At 42.2% G+C, this 19,524-nt stretch overlaps 1 protein-coding gene across 1 annotated transcript in view; it reads left to right on the plus strand.

Moving 5' to 3' along the window:
- LOC122931760 (glyoxylate reductase/hydroxypyruvate reductase-like) overlaps nt 1-19,524 on the plus strand; it is a 48,151-nt gene that overhangs the window by 25,733 nt on the left and 2,894 nt on the right. Inside the window, exons 4-8 of the mRNA XM_044285822.1 lie at nt 5,928-6,044; nt 7,270-7,358; nt 12,713-12,817; nt 15,647-15,782; nt 16,544-16,674. Coding sequence (XP_044141757.1) covers nt 5,928-6,044; nt 7,270-7,358; nt 12,713-12,817; nt 15,647-15,782; nt 16,544-16,674 — 578 coding nt within the window. The remainder of the gene's footprint in view (nt 1-5,927; nt 6,045-7,269; nt 7,359-12,712; nt 12,818-15,646; nt 15,783-16,543; nt 16,675-19,524) is intronic.

Raw genomic sequence — 19,524 nt, forward strand, 5'->3', positions numbered from 1 at the left:
GCAGGGTCTGAACAGGACAAAGGCCATTGCGACTAAGTGGATTGGGACCTTAGAATATAAAACAACATTGCAGCCAGGGGTGCCCATTATCGCCCCTTTTGTTCAACCTTTCCATTGAACCACTAGCTAGGTTCTTAAGTCAGTCGGATTTGTATGAAGGAATACAGATTGGAAACCGGCTTCTGAAGGTCGCACTATTCGCGGATGACATAATGTTATTCATAGACAATCCTAGAAAACACATAGATAACATCTTCCAGGCTCTGAACCATTTTGGCTCCTATTCGGGGTATAGATTGAATGCGTCCAAATGCGAGATGTTAGCCTTATCCCGGAGTGATGCAAGAGGATATCAGATACCGATGCACCTGAATATAACAAAGGCGCAAGGTAGTATTAAGTATCTGGGCATTCATGTTGGCAAGGAGCCGCATTCGATGTATAGCTTGAATTTTCCCCCTCTTATAACCAGGATAGTGCAAGAGCTGGATAGATGGCAGGGTCTGCCACTAAACTTGGTAGGTAGATGCCATCTCATTAAAATGATGAGCATGTCCAAGCTATTATACCCACTTCAAACTATCCCGCTTCTTATTCGTCACGCAGATATCCAATTGCTGGAAAGCAGATTCATCCGCTTTTTATGGCAGGGAAAAAGGCCTAGAATCTCACTGGATAAGCTAAAACTAAGGAAGGAGGAAGGAGGGTTGAACTTTCCTGACATCAGGGGCTATAACTTAACATGTTTAAGTAGACACATCTTAGACTGGGTAAATGAGACGAGTTACTATTCCAACTTGACTTTGGAGCGGGATTTGGTGCGGCCCTGGAATCTGGTTGCGTTATTGCATGCTAAAAGGCCCAATCTACCAGGTCACATAAAATCTTCCCTTATAGTAAGAGACACGATGATAGCCTGGAAAGCTCTTAGAACCCATTTTAATCTCCCATACCAGATATCCAAATACTTACCTTTACGGGGGAATCCGTCATTTCGTTCTGGCAGTGAAAATGCACTTTTCAAAGAATGGACCCTTAAGGGGCTGAATAAGATAGGGGATCTGTTCCACGAGTCGGAGGGGAGATGGGCAACATTACAGGAATTAGGGAATAAATTGGCATTAGGACGTTCCTCATTTCTGCAGTACTCTCAAATTAAGAGTTATTGCAGGACTCTATCTAGGGATTTGTCAAGGGAATGGAGTCCCAATAATTTTGATGCATTTATTAGTGTCAAAATGAAAAGGTCACTGTCAATGTTGCATCATGTGCTGAGAGATAGATGGAGAACTAAGGATCCCAAGGGAATTTTCAAGAAATGGGCCAAAGAATTAGAGGTGGCGGAGATCCATGAAACAGTTTGGTCAGGGATATCAGCAATGCGCGAGGCTATAATAAACGAAACATGGAGGGAAACACATGTAAAAATCCTGCATCATGCTATATACGGATTTGATATCCCAAGTTCCCCGTCTAGTCCGGGGAGGATTACAGCTTGCCCTAAATGCGGCACCCCCAAGACAAAATTATATCATGGTTTGTGGAAATGCCCAAAGTTGGGTAGGTACTGGGAAGCAATAGGCCAGATGTTGGGGAAAATTAGCAAAATATGTGCTGTTGTCTCGCCATCAGCAGCAATACTACACTGTGAAGCTAAGACTCATACAGGTGCTTAAACCTTAGGGGAAAAGGAAGGCGATCTTTCTAAAATACCGCTAGTGGGTCACAAACTATTCATGGTCGCTAAAAGGTGCTTGCTCCAGTTTTGGCTGTCAACCGAGGTCCCCACTATTACAATAGTGGAAGCCCAAATGGGGAATTTATTTCATTTGGAATGGCTTGAGGCGTTGAATTGCAAAGAGGTGCTTGGACAGCGTTTATTTCGGACATGGAGACTGTACATTCTGTCATATGTCCCAAATACGGAGTTCATGAAAATTATGAGCCCATTCAGACTGACAGCGTGGTATTTGAAAGAAGAATTAAGGGGAGGTCTAGGCCCATTGCATGTAACCGGATGAGTTTCTAATGTCATCCTCTGACTCCTATGGAGGCTAATCGTATATGTGATCGGAAGGGAAATATTGATAGAGCTTGCTAGGGTTCTTTTAAGGATAACAGATCTTCATCAGATGGGGGGGGGGGGGAGATCAGGGGATGTACCAGCGTTTTGGTGGAGGGGTAGGGGGGGGGGGGGAATTGAAAATGAGATTCCAAATGTACTGTTTGATTTGCTTTTTACAACATTTCAATTGATGTAATGCAATGATGTGAGAAGGATACTGTTATGCCTTCAAATTGCTTGATATTTGTACCTTGCTTGTCATTATATGGAATCTCTTAAACTTAAAAAAAAAAACAACATTGCTCAATATGTCTAAATAGATACATATGGGGATCTCGGAGGAACTATTAACTTCAAAGAAGTCGTAGTTTATTTTGAACTAGGTAACATGTAATATATAAGAAAACAAGTTTATGGTACACTGCTTGAGAAAGATCCCAGGAAGCAGATCGAAACGTCGCGGGTCTGGTGAATAAAGCCTTTTCTATTTTTATACGCCTTGGAGGTGCTGTGGATTTTTTTCGCTTATCTATTGGAAGTGGATCGCCTTCACAGCCGCTGGCACTCCGTCCGTACCCCATAGACAGCGGTGCTACCCACAGCTTTCTACCTTTGCCTATATATACACATATATATATATACAGTACAGACCAAAAGTTTGGACACACCTTCTCATTCAAAGAGTTTTCTTTATTTTCATGACTATGAAAATTGTAGATTCACACTGAAGGCATCAAAACTATGAATTAACACATGTGGAATTATATACATAACAAAAAAGTGTGAAACAACTGAAAATATGTCATATTCTAGGTTCTTCAAAGTAGCCACCTTTTGCTTGGATTACTGCTTTGCACACTCTTGGCATTCTCTTGATGAGCTTCAAGAGGTAGTCACCTGAAATGGTCTTCCAACAGTCTTGAAGGAGTTCCCAGAGATGCTTAGCACTTGTTGGTCCCTTTTGCCTTCACTCTGCGGTCCAGCTCACCCCAAACCATCTCGATTGGGTTCAGGTCCGGTGACTGTGGAGGCCAGGTCATCTGGCGCAGCACCCCATCACTCTCCTTCATGGTCAAATAGCCCTTACACAGCCTGGAGGTGTGTTTGGGGTCATTGTCCTGTTGAAAAATAAATGATGGTCCAACTAAACGCAAACCGGATGGAATAGCATGCCGCTGCAAGATGCTGTGGTAGCCATGCTGGTTCAGTATGCCTTCAATTTTGAATAAATCCCCAACAGTGTCACCAGCAAAGCACCCCCACACCATCACACCTCCTCCTCCATGCTTCACAGGTGGGAACCAGGCATGTAGAGTCCATCCGTTCACCTTTTCTGCGTCGCACAAAGACACGGTGGTTGGAACCAAAGATCTCAAATTTGGACTCATCAGACCAAAGCACAGATTTCCACTGGTCTAATGTCCATTCCTTGTGTTCTTTAGCCCAAACAAGTCTCTTCTGCTTGTTGCCTGTCCTTAGCAGTGGTTTCCTAGCAGATATTCTACCATGAAGGCCTGATTCACACAGTCTCCTCTTAACAGTTGTTCTAGAGATGTGTCTGCTGCTAGAACTCTGTGTGGCATTGACCTGGTCTCTAATCTGAGCTGCTGTTAACCTGCGATTTCTGAGGCTGGTGACTCGGATTAACTTATCCTCCGCAGCAGAGGATGACTCTTGGTCTTCCTTTCCTGGGGCGGTCCGCATGTGAGCCAGTTTCTTTGTAGCGCTTGATGGTTTTTGTGACTGCACTTGGGGACACTTTCAAAGTTTTCCCAATTTTTCAGGACTGACTGACCTTCATTTCTTAAAGTAATGATGGCCACTCGTTTTTCTTTACTTAGCTGCTTTTTTCTTGCCATAATACAAATTCTAACAGTCTATTCAGTAGGACTATCAGCTGTGTATCCACCTGACTTCTCCACAATGCAACTGATGGTCCCAACCCCATTTATAAGGCAAGAAATCCCACTTATTAAACCTGACAGGGCACACCTGTGAAGTGAAAACCATTTCAGGTGACTACCTCTTGAAGCTCATCAAGAGAATGCCAAGAGTGTGCAAAGCAGTAATCAAAGCAAAAGGTGGCTACTTTGCAGAACCTAGAATATGACATATTTTCAGTTGTTTAACACTTTTTTGTTATGTATATAATTCCACATGTGTTAATTCATAGTGTTGATGCCTTCAGTGTGAATCTTACAATTTTCATAGTCATGAAAATAAAGAAAACTCTTTGAATGAGAAGGTGTGTCCAAACTTTTGGTCTGTACTGTATATGGGAGCATGATATGCTAAATTGCTAAACAGAGTCTGTGCATGAAAATTGCAATGTCTAAACTAAGCTTAATGAGTAACAAACATTTAATAGTCCGGTCCAGAGTTTGATAATAACACCGGCCCGATCTAGATGAATGATGAATGTCATCTCTATATAAATCGCTAATTTGTCCCCGATCTTTATTACTTTTTTGCCCACTGGGGAAGAAACGTGTACTGGCTTCGAAACGCATCTGGGAAAGAGCAAAACACAGCAAAGATTAAATTATCAATTTATTTCTGTATTAATGATTAAACCAGCCGTCCACAAAACACGATCAGCTTCTCAAAACTTCCAACGCGCAAACGCCAGCTATTGGGTGCTGGCACCAACACGCACACAGAGCGCGAATACAAGCGGCTTGAATTACAGAGCAATCTACATACATAAAGCCATGTATGTATAAAGTACTATTGAAATCCATAACAATCTGGGAATCTCAGTAAGTGAACAATATCACTACCTATCAAATTATCATATATTATCATCTACACCAGTTATGGAAGTATGCCAATTAACAACAACAATAGGAACTTATAATAACAACTACGTGCTTTATATGACAATTGGTGACTTTGCAAGTTTTAAAACAGCCATAATAAGATCGTGGCCAATCGAATGTGAATGTGATCTCCAATAAAAGAACACAAACAGGATACCTTGCTAATATTTGTGATTACTGCTGTGGCAGAGTGAGAGCCCCACACTGTCAATGAACAGGGGACCGTGACTATATTTTATAGTATGATAAATAACAGTATATACATAGTCTATTTTCAGCAGATTTTAGTTATTTGTGTTTTATCTGGGATATATGTATGTTATATATTTATATGCTTGTGATTAAATGTTAGTCCACTGTTGATGAAGAGCCGGCCAATTATTACATAGCATATCAAAACAGATACAGCATGAGAAAAGATAAAAACAAAGGTCCAACTGGTAACCTAAATAAAATCCCCCTACCATCATCCCCACACACACACATCGATGTAGCAGTCGTCTTATCTAAGTCCCTAATCCACCTGCAGCCTCCCCAGAGTATTCTCTAGTTTTGCCAGAAGATACCACTCAGAAGTAATGAAGGGTTGCATGAGTGTTCTTATGTCAGCGTCCAAAAGCACAGCACTAATAAACTCCTTCCGTCTCTCAATGGTTTGAGTATTTCCCCCTTTGTTGCTCAGTCTCAACCCTCTCCATAGTGAAGCATATTTTAATTTGGTGAAGGACATCAGATGCCGATGGAGCATGTGGTTGTAGCCATTCCCTAAGGAGGCACCTTTTCGCTGCTAGTAACACAATGTGAAGCAAAGATGATACCACACGGCCCTCAGGTTGAACATGATACAAAAATAGCTCAGGTACTAATGGAGCCCAGATGACATTTGAGCTGGGATCTATTCAACCAGTACTTCACTGTCTCCAGACAAGACCATACCCCATGAGATCTGTATTATCCAGATTACATTTCGGGCACTTAGACATTTTGGGCTGGGTTGGATTCAAGTTTCTGTCATTTTTAATCTTGAACATTTTACTCCCCAGAGGCATCCGAGTTGGATTTACCCCAGACGTTTTAACAGAAGCTGTGGCTGAACTTACAGTGGCGCTATTGCTAGCGACATCTCGAAGGCTAATTGAGGCTGTGGATGAAGCAAGGAGGTGATATAAGCAAGCTTATATCGAGGGCAGCAATAAATGATCATAATCTAACTTGTATTCCAGTTCACACCACTCGGATTCCCATGATTTCAAGAAACAGGCTACATATGTGTAATTCTAACACCAACCATTGTGATATATACAGAGCATATTTTAGACTCAGCTATAAAGTCTCTTTGTTATATCCATGCAGATTTAAATGGCCTACTGTATATAGAATGTACTAAACACATTTGGGGTCATTTATCAAACTGTTGTAAAGTAGAACTGGCAAAGAAGCAGTCCCAACAGCTGATCAGCGAGGGTGCCGAGACTCCCAATGGTCGGATACCGATAGCCTGTCCTGAGGATAGACCATCAATATTCCAAATAAAAAAAAAACATTTAACATATAATTCCCGAATATATCAAAAGCATTGACAGATTTGTTTTGTTGTACCAGCAACATACAAGGAAACTTGACATTTCTATGGCCTGTCCCATGACATTACATCTTTAAATTTAGCAATTTGTCTTGCCTTTATACCAGCTATTTTATGTAAAGATATACATCCAGGGGTATCTTACATACTATTTAAAGGGAATTTGTCACCATATTTAACCCCCAGTAGTTGCCATAATGGCTGGATAGGTGAAACAGCACTGATTCAAATACCAATAATTTTTGTAATTTTTTCTTATTTTTCTCTGATTGTCCCGCAGTCAGCCTGCAATGGGTCTATGCAATGAAATGTTTAGGAGTCCTCTCCATTGTATGTCTGGGCTTAGGGTCCCCAGTATGCATTAGCATACAGCACACAGACTCTTTGCAGATGCCAGTAAATACTAAGATAAAAATGTCATATTCAGAATTAGAGTCTAACCATGACTGTGGTTATGCAGCTGAAAATGCTGCAGAAAAAGGAATACACTAAAAAGCATTTTGGATTTCAGAGGCTAATTACTTTTAAAATCAGATCTGTATTTTTCAACTTCAAATTGATACCTTGTGGACATGCCCAGTGGCTTCCACATTTTAAACTATATTTAAATATAGTCTGGCTGGATGGGATGATGTACTCCGATCATTCTCACTGGTCCCTTATTAAAATGAATGGGTAGAGCCCATGTTGCTTGTAATAACACAAGAAGCTGTGTATCATTTAGGTTCCACCATTTTTTGCACTGAATTTTAATTTAATTTAGAGATTAATTTAGAGAACTTCCTTTTGACCTTTTTACTTAGTGGGGGATGGGGCACATGGAAACCCCTATGGATGTGCGGAAGTGGACTCTCTGGTAGTACTGTTGGAATCCTTGGAATGGGACGAATTGGTGAGTAATATATCTAAGGTAACAAAATACATTTTTAACAAATTTTAAGCAAATAAACAAACTATTACTATTTTAAAGACTTCAACCAGTCCACAACATTACTATGATCCATGCCTGTTATTGATCATTCTGTATCCTCTCTGTTGGAGTCACCTGAATTTATGACCATGGTAGCCTCGTACTGGGGACTAAATGGAGCATTATGGACTGAAGCAAATATACAGTTATTATCATTTTTTTTGCTCAGCCAGTTATCTGTTAAAGCAGGGATTCTCAACCTGCGGTCCTTCACCTGTTGCAAAACTACAACTACCAGCATGCCCTAATAGCTGTAGGCTGTCCAGGCATGCTGGGAGTTGTAGTTTTGCAACAGCTGGAGGACTGCAAGTCGGGCATCCCTGTGTTAAATTTCACTTGCTATAGCAGTAAATCCCCAAATTTTTACTATGAAGGTACCCAAGAAAAATTTTGCTAATTATAGGCAAACAATCTAACTAAACTAATAGTGCAGCAGAGGCACAGTCCGCACTGGGGTCCCTTTAATATGGAATAAGTGTTTGTTGTTGTGACGCCAGTTGCAATGAAGCAACAAGGGCACAGGGCCCCTTTTAGTGAAGTAGTAGATGGTACCCAGGTGTAGGAATGCCAGAGTGGTGTATGGTAGCCTAGAATGTCCCTTAAATATGGTGCATGTTTCACGGTGCTCCTACCTGGATACGCTGGAACCCCAAGCGTTGGCTCCGCAGCAATGAAAAGGGGGATTGTTGATGAAGGGGATGGAGAAATAAATTCAGTCCAGTGTATAGTTGAACAGAAGCTTTACTTCGCATAAATGTTCATCAGAAACAGTCTTCAAACTTTGTCTTGGTTCCAGCAGGCGTTAGCATGAACTGTGGCAGGCAAACTCCTCTCTGCTACGTCTTTTTTTCTCTGGCTCTGCTTTGCTGACAGGCTGGCTATAGAACTTAGCTTCTTCTTGATGCTGTACTTCACTTTGTAATCTGGTTTGTCTCTAGCTTTGTCCAGGGAACACTTTACTCTGAGGCTTCAGGCTTCTGCCTCCATGTCCAGCCGAGCTGAAGGTGCTCCAGCTGGCCTAGCCAGGGCTCGTCCAACAGGGAACATGCACCTGCTGCACACCTAACCCCTAGGAGGGGGTAAACTGAACCTTCCCCTAGAGGGGGAAGCTGAACTGCACTAACTCTCACTAGAACTCCACCCTTCCTGCAGCAAGTGGGACACGCCCACCACACCACAGAGGGGGGTTTTAGAAAGGAAGAGAAAGCTCAATTCTATGCACCTGTAGCTCTGCCGTTTATGCTGCCACCTGCTGGTAAACCAGGTATATTACACTTAAACACAAACAGTTGCAAAATAGGAGATGCACATTATGCAGGACCTGGAAATAATTACATAGGATGACACGTGGTTAACCATAGAAGATATTAGCGGAGTGCAGAAGTGGTAATGCTCCTCTGGGGCGTTACAATAGCACACAACAGTTTTACTGTTCATGTAATTCCTTGACCACATTGATTAAATATAAATGGATCCTTTGGTTTAATAACATGCCCCTTGAGCAACAGGCACCTATTTCAAAATGCTTGCAGCTGCAAATGAGATTTGCACAAGGTTGAGGAGTAATTTTGCACCATTTATCCCTGTAAATGTCGTTCAATATTTCTGGAATATCTTGCGTACACAGCCAACTTCAGCTCATGCACCAGCTTCTTGATAGAGTTAAAGTCAGGACTGTGACTTGGTCATTGAAAAACACAAATCTTCTTTTTCAACCATTCTTTAGTTGATTTATTTGTGTGCTTTGGGACACTGTCTTGCTTCACCCAATCTCTCTTGAGCAAGGGTGCACCTAGCCTTTCTGCTGCCTGAGGAAAAAATTGAAAAAGCGCCCCCCCACCCATACCAAATTCTCAACCTAACCTGTTCCCTCCTACCTCTTACATTCAGTGATGTCTACTTTGATGTAGATGTTCTCTTTCCTCATGTTTTCCTTTCAGACCTTCAGACCAGACCACCATTTTTCAGCCATTTCTCGTTTGTGCAGTTTGACAAAATAAATCTTAATTTACTACTTTTCCATCATACTCCCATCTTCTGGACAAATCATCCTACCACCCCCAATACCGTGCCGCTGTGCTCCCCAATATAATACTGCAGAAAGAGATAAACCCCCTGATAATACTAGTACCACACAGATAGTGCCCTTCAATAATTATTGGCATGCAGTGTCCTATAAATAACTGCACCCAGCAAATAGTGCCCCTGACACTAATAGTGTAAACATAACGTCCCCCAAAAATAATTGTGGTAAGCTGATACTGTGCCAAGGTGCCCCCACAGTAATAGTGCTCCCAAAAGTCCCACCTATAGTAATAATTCTCTGCTAGAACACACATGGTAGTAATAGTGCTCCTACAGTGCCTCAAACATGTCCCCACTGTTCCCCAGATATAATAATAATGCTCCCATAGTGCCCATAATAGTAATCATGTTCCCCATAGACCCCCAGTAGTAAAAAAAGCCCACCATAATGCCCCCATTAGTAATAATTCTTATAATGTGACAGTACAAAAAATACACCCTTATAATGTGTGCCAGTGCAAAAATTACCTCATTTTAATGCCCTCAGTTGAACTAATGTCCCCACAGTGCCCATATAATGTGCCAGTATAAAATGCCCCTATATAGTGCCCCAGTAGATGCCCTCAGTGTCCCCCATAATTTGCAAGTATAAAATAACCCTTTGTGGCCTCAGTAGATGCCCCCATAGTGTTCCTTCCCCCATAGTGCCCACCATTTAAAATACCTCTTCTTTGTGGCCTCAGTGTATGCCCCCATAGTGACCCCCAATAATGTGCCAGTAAGACGTGCCCCCACAGATGCCCCCCACAGTGCCACCCAATAATGTTCCAGTAAAAAGTGCCCCCATAGTGCCCCCCAATAATGTGCCAGTAAGAAGTGCCCCATAGATGACCCCACAGTGCCCCCAATAATGTGCCTGTAAGAAGTGCCCCCATAGATGCCCCCAATAATGTGTCAGTAAGAAGTCCCCCCATATATTCCCCCCAATCATGGGCCAGTAACAAGTCCCCCCCCCAATCATGTGCCAGTAACAAGTGCCCCCATAGTGCTCCTCTCCTGTATTGTAACATATAAAAATAATAAACTCACATTCATCAGGCTGGCAGCGATGAGATGCAGGCCTCTTCCGTTCTGTGACCCATGCTGTGCGGCTCAGGCGGCGCGATGACGTCATAGTGCCTGCAGCCTATCAGAGGAACGGGGAAGGGAGACACCTCTCCCCTGCCCCACAGCATCCATCTGTATTGCTGTCCTGAGGACGGCGATACAGATGACTATGGAGATGAGCGCTTTCACAATGGAAGCGCTCATCTCCCTGTGCCCTGCCACCGCCGTCCCCCACTTGCCACCAGGGCCGTGCCGCCTGAGGCAATCGCCTAATTAGCGGTGTGGCCCTGCTCTTTAGCTTAAGGTCATGAACTTCTGTCTTTACATTCTCCTGTAAAAAAGCTATGCTACACCTTAGAATTAATTGTTACCTCAATGGTCTCAAGGTGTCCAAGCCCTGCAGCAGCAGAGCTGCACCAAACCATGATATTCACTCCACCATGCTTCACAGTTGGGATGAGGTATTGGTGTGCAGTGTTCTTTTTCCTCCAAACATAGCACTGTGCGTTTGTGCTAAAAAAAATTCCACCTTTGTCTCATCTCTCTATAAAATATTTCCTAGAAACATTGTGGAACATGCAGGGAGTTTTGGTCATAGGTTTTTTTATTTGACAGTATATCTTCCTTTCTTCACAACGCTGTGCGTGGAGGAAAAATAACACTGATTACCAGAATCAAAACCTCATCCCAACTATGAAGCATGGTGGATGGCACACCCTGCTTTATGGAGGCTTTTCTGCTACAGAGACTGGACCCCTTGAGATCCTTGATGGAACAATGAATTATAAGGTGTATCAAAACATTTTACAGGAGAGAGTAAGGGCCCTTACATTAACCATATTGCTGTGGCATCATCACCTGAAGAACTATGTGAAAGCGAGGCATCTCAGAAATATTGATGACCTGAGACACATCTACATGGAGGAATAGACCAAAATCTCTTCTCAGTGTTGTACATTTTATTGGCAGCTATAGGGAACATTTGCCATAGGTAACTGCTGCTATAAAGGAATGTACAGGTTATTAAATTCCCTTGCTTTTGCTAGTAATCAATGCAGAAATCCAGGTAATTCCAAAGAGTTAATTTACTTTTTTTCTTGCAATCATATGAGGCTAATCAGTACACAACAACTACTATAATAGTGAGGGAACCCTGGTTGGTTAACCTTGTTCTATGTGGATATTGAGGTAAGTGACTTTGGGTATATGTTGTAGCCATAGAAAAGTAAGAAGAAAACCTAAATAAATTACAAGAAGAAAACTGCCAATTCAATAAATGTATTGCATGAATATGAAGTCCAACAGTTACAGATTTCATACTTTCAAATTCTGGCCTACTGCCTTTTCTATAAATTTAAACAAACCAAGCAGTGTGATCAGTGTGAATTATACTGTTCGGCTTTAGTACATACTAAAGAATATACAGTACAGCTTTCAGATGGTCTGATTGCTTTCTATGAGCAGTATTTCTGTTGTTTCTGTGCATTCCCTTTTGTACAGGAAGCTAATTGCAAATTCTGTCTCCATGAGCAGAGAGCTATGTAGGCATGACTTCATGGACATGATAGATACAGACATACAATACGGTCAATGAATCACAATCCCAGAGACTTAGGGTACGGACACACTTGCATGTTTTTCTGATAGCGTGTTTGATGCCAAAACCAGGTGTGGATACAAAAAGAAGTATTATCTGTCTTTAAAGGGGTTTTCTAGGATTACTATGTAATTTTTTTTTTTTTTACAAACATGCTCATGTACATCTTTCTCGTGCTTTTTTTTTTTTTTTTTTAGTTTGGACTCTCCTGACTCAGTTTTACCACTTAAACAGATCACTCGGGTTTGTCTCCATCCTGTATGTAGCACTTCCTGTTGCTGTATCCAACCAAACCCAAGATGCACTTCTCCTTTCTCTACCACAGCTCCAGCACCGCCCCTAAAAACACCCAGCTAGTTTATAGCTCCTCCCACCCAGCTAATTATATAGACACTCCCCTAACACTGGCTTTGACACGTCCATGGACATAACATCACAGGAAATCAGAAATAGCCGTATGGACATGGTCATGTGAGCACAGCCCAGATCAGAAGATAGGAGCAATAATGGTAAAATAAATAGTTTCTTTACTGTGTATTTCTTGTAGGTGAAGCCATTGCGCATCGTTTGAAGCCATTTGGTGTCAGCAAATTCATATACAATGATATTGCACCTAGACATGAACTAGCCCAAAAGATCTCAGCTGAATATGGTAAGAGTGGTTTCTAGAATGATAATTCTATGTTATGCCGTTTCTACATAAATATATGTAAGCAGTGCAGGAGGCATATATGTTGCAGGCTCACAGGCTGAGCCCACTCCATATGCAGCAGGGGGCAGCTGTGTAATACAGTTCTGATCCTAGTCCTTTAACCCAATCAATAGCGACCATGGCATCTGAGAGGTAAAACACAGTGAGGAGCACCTTCTGACCTCCAATCAGCAATACGCTGTGAAATCGCATCCTTATGAAGAGTCCCAGGCCTGCCATAGTAAACTGCCTATTTTGCCATACCTGCAGAAGGGCTTAAAGGGGTTGTCCGGGATCACAGCTGAACCCGGACATACCTCCATTTTCACCCAGGCAGCCCCCCTAACAAGAGCATTGGAGCAGTTCATGCTCCGATGCTCTCCTTTGCCCTGCGCTGAATCGCGCAGGGCAAAGGCATTTTCAGGAATTCCGGTGACGAACCGGGCTCTCCATGGGGCTGCCAGGAAGCCCGTTGACGTCACCGGCACTGATGGGTGGGCATTAGCGCTGCCCTAGCCTGTTAAACCATTAGAGCCGGTGGCGACACCGAACACACTGTCAAGCGGAAGTTGCCGCCCGGCAGTGTGTTATTGTAAACAAAAAGGCCCTTGCCCTGCGCGATTTAGCCCAGGGCAAGGGAGCGCATCGGAGCATGAGATTCTCCGATGCTAGCCTCAGGGGGGGCTGCCGGGGTGAAAATAAGGGTATGTCCGGGTTCAGCTCTGAACCTGGACAACCCTTTTAATAGGAACCCTATAAAAATCCCATAGGGTACTTCAAACAGTGCAGAAAAGCTGCAGATTTTCATTCACAGAATTGCACACAGAAAATCGGCAGCATTTTACAGTACCAGTAGAAATGATCAGAAACGCAGCAGAAATTGATCTGTGGTGCAGATTTTAAAACTGCAGCATGTCAATTTATGCTGTGGATTTAGCCCTTTCCAATGCAATGAGCGAAATTTTTGTCAAATTGGCAGCATTTCTGCAATCAAATGCTGCAGATTTCCAGATGAAACACTGCACATTTTCTGCTCTGCCCCATTGAAATGAATATATACCAAGCACAGCTGCTGGACAATGTACAGTGCTGTGCTTGGTAAGTTGTGAGAAGGCCACAGCGCTTACAGAAGATCGGCGGAGGTCCCGGTTGTTGGACCCCCACCAATCAGATACTGATGAACTCTCCGGAGGGTAGGTCATCAGTATTAAAATGTCAGAAAACCCCTTTAATATTTATACATCCTCCCATTTCTTCTTTTACTGAAAGCAGTTACTACAATGAAAATACCTTTATTTATTCAATATGATTTTTCTGATGAAGATTATCAGAAGCATGGAATCTTTAATATAGTAATATACTTTCCATTATCAAATGTAGTGTACTTCATTTCTAACGTTAATATGCAGAGATGTATCAGTAGAAAAAAAACTGAGAAAGACCCCTGCTTTATTAGTCGCTTGCTTTTCCGGAGCATAAGGGTGACTTCACACGCTGCAGATTTTATTGCCGAATTTTCCTCAACTGAAAAGAAGTTCCATTCATTTGAATGGGGCAGCAAGCACATGGATTTCAGGTGAATGGAACTGATTTTCAGTTGTGGAAGATTCTGCAACAAAATCCGCTCCGTATGAGGTTACCCTTAGGCCTCGTTCACATTTACGTTTTTCACTGACGTGAAGCTGTCCGCATTTTCCGCTTACAGCACACTTACCCATTAATTTAAATGTGTATGTTCACATTTCAGAATTTTATTAGTTAAAAAATCACGGGGACATGCACCACTTTGATCCATGATGCAGACCAAACACGCCCATTGAAGTCTATAAGTCCGTGAAAATCACTGACAGACATCCGTGTTGTGCCCGTTTTTCACTGAAGACTAATAGGAGATTTACACGGATGGTAAAAACTGACACACTGACCAACCACGGATCCTTCACGGACATCTTAACGGATGAAACACGTACGCTTTTTTTTACTGGCACGGAAATGTGGACGAGGCCTTAGTGTATGAGGTGAAGAGGGTGCAGTTGCACCTGGTAACTGGTGTCTAGGGTAGATTCAACCCTTCACCAGTACATTAAACTGCATGTAAAATCCCAGGGCCCTGTTGTACACTTTACATCAGGGACCAATAATGTTAAGTTATGCATTTGAATACTAGATGTTAAAATTAATTTGCAAATAAAGGGGTTGTCACTGATGATTACAAATCTTGGACTAGATCTGCAATAGTCTAAAATAAAAATAAAAATAATCATTTTTTATACTCCTCGTGTCATTGCTTGATTACAAAGAGCAGAGGTGATGTGTCAGTATATGGCACATGACCACTGTAGCCAATCACTGTCCTAAGTGGTCTACTTCTAAGGACAGTGATTGGCTGCACGTCGCAGTGTCAATGATATGCACATTGACATGCAGGTGTACGGCACTGCAGCTAATCATGTGACAGTACCCTAAGGGTCCATTCACACATCCGCAAATAGGTCCGCAACCGTTCCGCAATATCGGGAACCGGTGCGGACCCATTTATTCTCTATGGGGCCGGAAGAGATGCGGAGAGCACAAGTGTGCTATCCGCATTTCCGGAGCACAGCCCTGAACTTGCGGGCCGTGGCTCCGCAAAAAAAATTGAACATGTCCGCAATTGGCAGTTCTATGGGGGGTGCCGGCCAGGTGTATTGCGCAATACACTACAGACGTGTCAATGTCCCCTAAAGAAAACTATGCTTTTTCCAGCTCTGCAAATTAGTAAGCACTGAGTCTACTGTGTTACTTTTACAGTTTCCTTGCTTGAACTGGCCAAGCAGTCCGATTTCCTTCTGGTGTGTTGTGCATTGACACCTGAAACGCATGGGGTCTGCAATAAACAGCTCTTCTCCAACATGAAAAGCAGCGCAATCTTCATAAATACAAGCAGGTGATACGAATGATAAAAGCTAAAAGAGGTCATGTGCACTGTCATGACATAAACGCTGAAGATTTGCCGTCATGGATTTGTGTGCTGAAAATCTACGGCATTTTATAGTACCACCAAAGTGGATGAGATATGAAAAAATCTTCCTCTGACTGCGAGAAAAATCTTGGGTGAAAATTGACCTGCGGTGTGGATTTTCAAACCACACGTCAATTTCTGCTGTCAGCACTTAATGCTGTCAGGACTGCTGTTCTAACATAGTGGAGAGGACTCCACAGCAGTCCTGACAATGCATTTCATTGCAGCTCTAAGCAGCGACAGGGGGTAACAAGGGGCAGTAGGAAATGAAAAAATTGTGATCTGGACTCCATATCTACAGTACTAATCATGTATTACTGCAGATAATGGTCCAAAATTGGGGTTACAGATTGCCTTTAAGGTTTCGATTACTCTATCAAAAAAGTCTTGCAACAAAAATTCTAGATGTAACCCTAATAATATTGCTTACCAAAATTATTTGTGTAGGACCTAAAATGATGTATTAAAGGGCTTGTCCAGGATTACAAAAACAGCTGCTGTCTTCCAGAAACAGCACCACCTCTGTCCACAGGTTGTGTCTGGTATCCCTGCTTAGCTCCATTGAAGTAAATAAGGCAGAGCTGAAATACCACACACGATCTGTGGACCGGTGTAGTACTGTTTTTTGGAAAAATAAAATGCATGTTTGTCTGATCCTACACAAACAAAGCTTCTTCTCTACTCAGGGGAGCTGTGGTAAACCAGGAGGATCTTTATCAGGCCTTGGCGTCTAACCAGATTGCAGCTGCTGGTCTTGATGTAACAGTACCTGAGCCGCTTCCTACGGATCATCCTCTCTTCACACTCAAAAACTGTGGTATGTATTCTCTGGCCATATTTCAAATCTACATTCTTTTGAATTGAAATATGTTAAATAAATCAGAACTCCGAACATTCACTTTCATTTAATTAATTCTACATGACTGGGGGCGATAATAGGTCTTGATCATTTGGTAGGGTCATTCTTGATCTACTGGAATGTGTTTTACTATAAATGATACTATACATTCCAGTTCACCTTGGTATAATCATCAGTTAAAAAGTCCCTCTTAGCATATCCAGAAGATATAGGTACAAAATGGTAGGACGCTTTTAATCAAATTCATTTGTACAGTTCATTTTTATCTCAAATATATTGAAGCAATAAAACTAGTTGTGAATGTCGACATAGCCTTTAAAGAGCACCTGCCAGCAGGATCAACTCTATTAAACTACAGTGCGTTCGGAAAGTCTTCAGACCCTTTCACTTTTTTCACATTGCGGCCTTGTGCTAAAATAAAAAAAATCTAGTTTTGACCTATCAATCTGCACCCCATAATGAGAAAGTGAAAAGTGAATTTTAGAAATGTTCGAAAATTTATTAAAACGCAAACACTAAAATTTTGCAGGGGCGTAAGTATTCAGACTCTTTACTATAAACACTTCAAATTTAGCTCCTGGGGCCTACCATTTCTCTTGATCATCTTCAAGATGTTTCTGCACCTTGACTGGAGTTGGTAAATTCAGTTGACCAAGCCATGAGGAGGAAAGAATTGCCTGTAGAGCTCAGAGACATGATTGTTTGAAGGGTATAAAAAAATTCAGCTGTACTGAAAGTTTCCAAGACAACAGTGGCATCCATAGTTCTTAAATGGAAAAAGTTCAGAACAACCATAACTCTTCCTAGGGCTGAGGGAACCAAGGGAGAAGGGCAATGGTAAGAAAGGTGACCAAGAACCCTATGGTCACTCTGTCTGAACTCCAAAGATCCTGTGTGCAGATGGGAGAAATTTCCAGAAGGTCAACCATCACTGCAGCATTAGATCAATCTGGGCTTTATAGCAGAGTGGCCAGAAAGAAGCCTCTCCTCAGTAAAAGACACATGAAAGTTTGCACAAAAAAAAAAGCACCTAAAAGATTTGCAGACTGTGAAAAACAAGATTCATTGGTTTGATAAAACCAAGATTGAACATTTTGGCCTCAATTATAAATATCATATATGGAAAAAAACAGGCACTGCCCAATACCATCCCTACAGTGAAGCACAATGGTGACAGCATCATGTTGTGCGGGTGTTTTTCAGCAGCTGAGACAGGGAGACTGATCAAATTTAGGGACAGCTGAATGGAGCAAAGTACAGGAGTGGCTTAAGGACAACCCAGTGAATGTCCTTGAATGGCCCACCAGAGCCCTGACTTGAACCCAATTGAACATCTCTGGAGAAACCTGAAAATGGCTGTCCACCAATAGTCCCCATCCAACCTGACAGAGCTTGAGCAGATCTGTAGGAAAGAATGGCAGAAAATCCCCGTCCAGATGTGCAAACCTTGTGGCATCATACCCAAGAAGACTGGAGGCTGTAATTGTTGGTAAAAGTGCTGACAAAAGGGTGTAAATACTTATGTCAGGGCAAGATTTTAGTTTTTTCTTCTTTTTTTTTTATAAATTAGCAAATATTTTGAACATTCTAGTTTTCACTTTGTCATTATGAGATATTGAGTGCAGAATGATGGGGAAAAACAACTTGTTAAAAGAAATTAGCACAAGGCTGTAACATAACCAAATATGAAAAAAAGTGAAAGGGTCTGAAGACTCTCCGAATGCACTGTATGTATACCAGGAATCAGCAACCTTTGGCAGTCCAGCTGTTGTGAGACTACTGTTCCCAGTATGTACACGTACTCAGGTGTTCTTGTAACTCCCAACGTAGTGAAAGGAGGATTCTGGGAGTTGTAGTTTAAGAACAGCTGAAGTGCCGGAGGTTGCTGATCCCTGAAGTATAGTATGTAATATGATGATGATCCTGCTGATTAAAATGATACCTGTCTTGTGAAAAATCGGTTGCAGTGTTCCTGAGAAAAAATACTTTTATTCTTTATGCAAACTAGGTCTTCAGTGCACCGTCAGCACTGGGAAGCTGAGGAGTTGTGGTGCACCGAGGGCTGGGCGCCGCCCCTTGGCACGCTGAAGTCCTCGTCTGCTCAAAGAATAAAAGTATTTTTTTTATTGGGAACAGCAGAATAAACTTTACCAGGCAGTATTCCAGATTTTATAGGGTTGGTCCTACTGACTGGTGCTCTTTATCTTCAAGCAGACGTCTGAAATATTCTGATTGTCATGCCCATGATATGCCTGGCGCTGTGCAGTGTGTGATTCATTATGTACATACTGTTAGGCATGTTTGGACAGACTGTATAAAATACCAAACTATCATTAATGCAATTATAATAAGTTACAACAGCACAGGTTTGGGTAATAAGGCCTCATGCACACAACCGTTGTTCGGGTCCGCATACGAGCCGCAGTTTTTGCAGCTTGAGTGCGGACCCATTCACTTCAATGGTCCGCATCTGTTGCTCCGTTCCGTGGCCCCGCAAAAAAAATATAACATGTCCTATTCTTGTCCGTTTTGCGGACAAGAATAGGCATGTCTATAATGGGCCGCCCGTTCCGTTACGCAAATTGCGGAAGGCACACGGGCGGCTTCCTTTTTTTGCGGATCTGCGATTTGTGGACCGCAAAAAACGGAATGGTTGTGTGCATGAGGCCTAAAGGAGTTTTTCCCACTATAAACATTAATATCTTATCAACCAAAGGTTCATTAGGCTCCCCACTGATGCTAGAAAGAAGGGCCCAACAAGCCTCTTTGGATTACTTATGAAGCCTTTACTAAATATGGAATCAATGT

The sequence above is a fragment of the Bufo gargarizans genome, chromosome 1 (assembly GCF_014858855.1).
Source record: "Bufo gargarizans isolate SCDJY-AF-19 chromosome 1, ASM1485885v1, whole genome shotgun sequence".
Classification (NCBI taxonomy): Eukaryota; Metazoa; Chordata; class Amphibia; order Anura; family Bufonidae; genus Bufo; species Bufo gargarizans.